Source organism: Onychomys torridus, chromosome 1 (genome assembly GCF_903995425.1).
Source record: "Onychomys torridus chromosome 1, mOncTor1.1, whole genome shotgun sequence".
Lineage (NCBI taxonomy): Eukaryota > Metazoa > Chordata > Mammalia > Rodentia > Cricetidae > Onychomys > Onychomys torridus.
Window position 1 is genome coordinate 4,268,254 of NC_050443.1, and position 4,299 is coordinate 4,272,552.

General features: G+C 59.1%; 1 protein-coding gene across 3 annotated transcripts in view; it reads right to left on the minus strand.

The window, feature by feature from the left end:
* Positions 1 to 454: 454 nt before the first annotated feature.
* Positions 455 to 4,299, minus strand: part of Znf787 (zinc finger protein 787) — a 23,038-nt gene continuing 19,193 nt past the window's right edge. For all 3 annotated transcript variants that reach the window (XM_036206520.1, XM_036206510.1, XM_036206527.1), the window contains exon 3: positions 455 to 2,157. In XM_036206520.1, the coding sequence (XP_036062413.1) occupies positions 1,088 to 2,157 (1,070 nt within the window). In that variant the 3' untranslated portion in view covers positions 455 to 1,087. The remainder of the gene's footprint in view (positions 2,158 to 4,299) is intronic.

Below are 4,299 nucleotides of genomic sequence, written 5' to 3' on the forward strand. Positions count from 1 at the left end.
GGCCCCTCCAGCAGCTGTGTTCCGGGGGGGCACACTGGACTGGTCGTGGAAACTGCCAACATCCTGTCCTCATTCAGGCGGGCTGGGGAAGTGTCTACCCATAGCCCATCTTCCTCCTTTGAGACCACCTTCACTGGACGGTAGCAGCCACAAAGATACAGCCCGCTCTGCAGAGAATGCAGATACATGGCCAGCTAGTAACCAGCACTTGGATGAGTCACAACACAGGAGTCTCTGGGAGCTGCACCCTTCTGTGGAGATGTTAGTGCCAGAATCCCTTTCCCAGCAGGAGCTCCGCAGCAAGCAGGCCTCCTTCCTGGAATGGCTGAGGACACTCTGGGCCCAGCATGGTCACTTCCGGTCTAGCACTTGTCACTGGTGTTCATCAAAGCGGGCTGTCTCCATTTAACCTCTTTCCCTTCTCTATCCCAAACTCAAGAACCAGGCAGTGCTGGACAATTGAATAGTGCCATTTATTGCTCCCACATCCCTTCTTCCACCATCAGGACAGGGAGCACACAGGACCCCGTCCGTCCTCTCAATGAGACCGTGCTGGGAGCAGGCTGCTACTTCTTCACTCCTCTGCTACTGCAAATCCAGGAGGGAGAGGGACGACTTGGGCTAAAGATCGACAAGGACCCACGGGGCAGAAAAATTAATGAACGGGAGAGGTCAAGAAGGTATGATTAAAAGAAAATTCTAGAAGGGAAGGGAGACCCTCTTGGTGCACAAGGCCAGGATTCCCTCCATTCCTTAGGACACCGTGGCCCACACCTGCGGTGGGGGATGGCCTCTCCATTGAGGGTCTTGTGCCGATTGATCTACACAGTTCTCTCACACACTGTCTCTGGCTCCCAGGCTGGGAACCTACACAGGGCCGGTGCGGGTCAGCAGAGAGGCTGTGGGCAGTCCTGAGAATCTGCCCCGATGGCAGAGGGTTCCCCTCACACCCAGGACAGCCTGGGCCGAGGAAGGAGGGAGGCCGCTGCTCCTCTCGGCCCGGTTCTCCCTGGGCCTCGTGGTCTTGCTCGCTGATAGTCCCCACTGAGCCCGAGGGGCCCTGCCCACCCCTCGGGCACCCCCGTCCCTACCGGGCCTCCCCACCGCGACACTCGGCACACCGCGCACCGGCCGACTGGTCCTCGCCGCCGTCGTCCTCCCCGCCTGCCCGATAGAAACTCTGTCCGCAGCTGCTGCAGACCGACGGCGCCCCAACCACGTGGATCTTCTTGTGTCTCCGCAGCGCAGCGCCCTGCACGAAGCCCTCGCCACACTCCACGCAGATGTGTGCGGGCTCCTCGCCACCCGCTGCCCCAAGCCCGTCCCCGTGCTGCGCGCACTGGTGGGCCAGCAGCCCGGCCCCGTGCCCAAAGCCCTTCCCGCACTCCATGCACACGTAGGGCTTGGGCGCCGGCGCCCTCCGAGACCGTGGGCCCGCTGCCCGCTGCCCTGTCCCCGCCAGGGCTGCGGCTGCCGCGGCACCGTCTCCTGGTGCGCCCACTACAATGATGCCCTCGCCGTCGCCCACGGGGATGGCGATCTCGCCGTCCACCGCCGCCGCCTCCTCGGGCGCCTTGGCACGCCGCACGCTGGCCGCTAGCACCTTGGCCGCCACACCGGGCCCTGACAGCTCTGGGTGCAGCCGCAGGTGGCGCGCCAGGCTCTTGGGCTGGCTGAAGCCGCGGCCGCAGCGCGGGCACACGAAGGGCTTGAGGCCGCTGTGCGAGCGCCGGTGTTTGGCCAGGCTCTTGCTCTGTGTGAAGCTGCGGCCGCAGTCGGGGCAGGTGTAGGGCTTCTCGCCCGTGTGGATGCGCTGGTGCTGCATGAGGTTGGAGCTCCAGCTGAAGCGCTTGCCGCACTCGGAGCAGGCGTAGGGCTTCTCGCCCGTGTGGATGCGCCGATGCTGCACCAGGTGCGAGCTCTGCGAGAAGGTCTTGCCGCAGTCGCTACAAGCGTTGGGCCGCTCGCCTGTGTGCGTGCGCTGATGCCGCGTCAGCTTCGACCAGTGGCTGAAGCTCTTGCCGCACTCGTTGCAGATGTAGGGCGCAGGCGGCCGCGGTCGGGGAGGGGGCCCAGGTGGAGGTGCGGACTGGGGTGGGGACAGCTTGGTCGGGGGCCAGCTGGGGACGTCGTCATCATCCATGATGAGGATGTCCACTGCAAGGCAAGAGGAAAGGAGGAGGCAAGTCAGAGGTGACGGGCCCACAGCGTCCACGTGCGGGTTGCCGATGGATTCGTTTAGTGAGCGGCCCAGGGCAGTTCATCCTTTCAGGGTTCGTCCAACCCGGGACAGCTGGGTTGTGCCAGCTTGCAGACCGCACCCTGTATCCCGTGGGGCGCTGATTACTGCCGGTACTTCACTAAGTATTTTTGTGTTCCTAACCCATCTCCCAAAGACCTGTTCTCCCTCCCTCGGAGGGGACGTTCCCTCTGCTAGCCTTTCTCTGAACCTGTAGACCAACGCGTAAGGCCTCCAGGGCCCCCAAAAAGCTGTACCAACCAAAGCTATAGAGGGTCAAGGGTTCTGAAAGAGGTCCCAGCAAATGGCACCTGAATATCAACATAGATGGGAGGGGCAGACCTGATGCAGCTGGAAAGAGGTCTTACAAGGTGTGCAGGTTAGGTCATAATGGTGTCTGTCACATCTGGGCAATCCTAGCTGCAGGGTGGGAAACAGAAACAGGGCAGAGTTGGACAAATGGGATGAGACACCAGCTTGGGAGGTGCACTAGCCTGACTACTGGGCATGCAAGCCCCCCAGAGTTAGCCTCTGTTACCCCTCCCCCTTCTCTGCCTACTAAGTACAGTGAAGGGGCCCTGGTCTGGACAACTGAAGACACCCACCTCTCAGGGTAGCCCCGAGTCGCTCTGCATGTGCATCCGGCCTGCCCTGGAAGCCTGCCTCTCATCCAATCCCACCTTGCCCTGCTTTTAAGGCCTGGGTACACCTTCCTTGGCATCTTTCCTCCAGGGGCCTACCCACCCCTTAAACTCCTTCAGCCTCTCGATTTTACAGAACCAAGGCCTGCAGTCACATGCCAAGGCCTCACCAGGAACAGCCTGCCAACCAACTCGGGGAGCCCCCTGAAGTCAGTCTCCTCTCAAGGCCAGGCCTCACAGTCCACTGGGAGCTCTCTTCCTCTCACCAGCCCCAAGTGCTCAAATGCGGCCTCCGAGGCAACGCTGGCAAGTGAGTAACAGTGGCCCACTGGGCTGGAGGGACACGAGGCCTGGCCAACCCACATCTGGTAGCTGCAATGCAACCTAATGCAACGGGAAGCTAGGCAGGCAGGGAAGGGTTCTTTGCAACAGGACACAGGACTATCAAGGTCAGCTTCCTGAGACAAATAGTGTGAGTGGTCCATACCGACCCTTATGAAAGCCCACAGGTGTGTGAAGCCCCTTTCCCTCCATCAGGACTGGGTGAGGGTGGACCTAAGACAAGGCCCTTCTACTTCTACACTAAAGATCCAGTGTATAACCTAAGGAGGCCAGCCTAAAGTCAAATGGATAATGACAGTTAAGACAAACTAAGAACATGGAAAGTCTCTTTAGTAGAGAGATGCATGGTTCAGGAGCCCCATCATAAGATGCTGCCTGCAGACCTCTACAGCTGAGCCTCATGAGTGTGCGTGTGCATGTGTGTGCGTGTGTGTAAAATGTGAAAGCAGGCCTATGTCAAAGGTTATGACTACAATTCTCGAAGCAGCCCAGAGCTCACGTCAGGTGCTGGCCCTCGGGCTAAATGCAAGATGAACTCAGCGGAAGATAAAGATCCCAGACCTTGGAGGCTGACAGGTTGAAACCTGCCCCACAGGTAGAGCGGGGACAGGTAGGAGTAAACACAGCTATTCTGTCAGGGCCCAAGGCTAAAAGACAAATGGAGCCTTCCTAGACATCCTGAGTTCTAGGACACACACACACACACACACACACACACACACACACACACCCCTCCTAGCTGACCGAAAGGTGAAAACAAATACTGCAAAGATTAAATACTTCCTCCTTGGTTGGTCCCAAAGGATAAAGAGCTGCTCTTTCACCTAAACCCACAGCACCCTGGGAGAACTGTGTGCACCCTCAACAACTACAAGAAACAAAGCCTTGGGCCCTAGCCCTCCTCCCGTCTCCCACCCTCCTCTATTCAAAGTGTGGCTCTCTCTCCCTTCCCTTCTCCCAGTACCTGGACCCTTATGCTCACAGCAGTATCTGTACAGAGGACTCCCAGAGCTACAGCTGGTTTGACTCCAGTGTTAGCACCCAGCTTTGTTCATCTTCTCTCAACAACAACCTGAT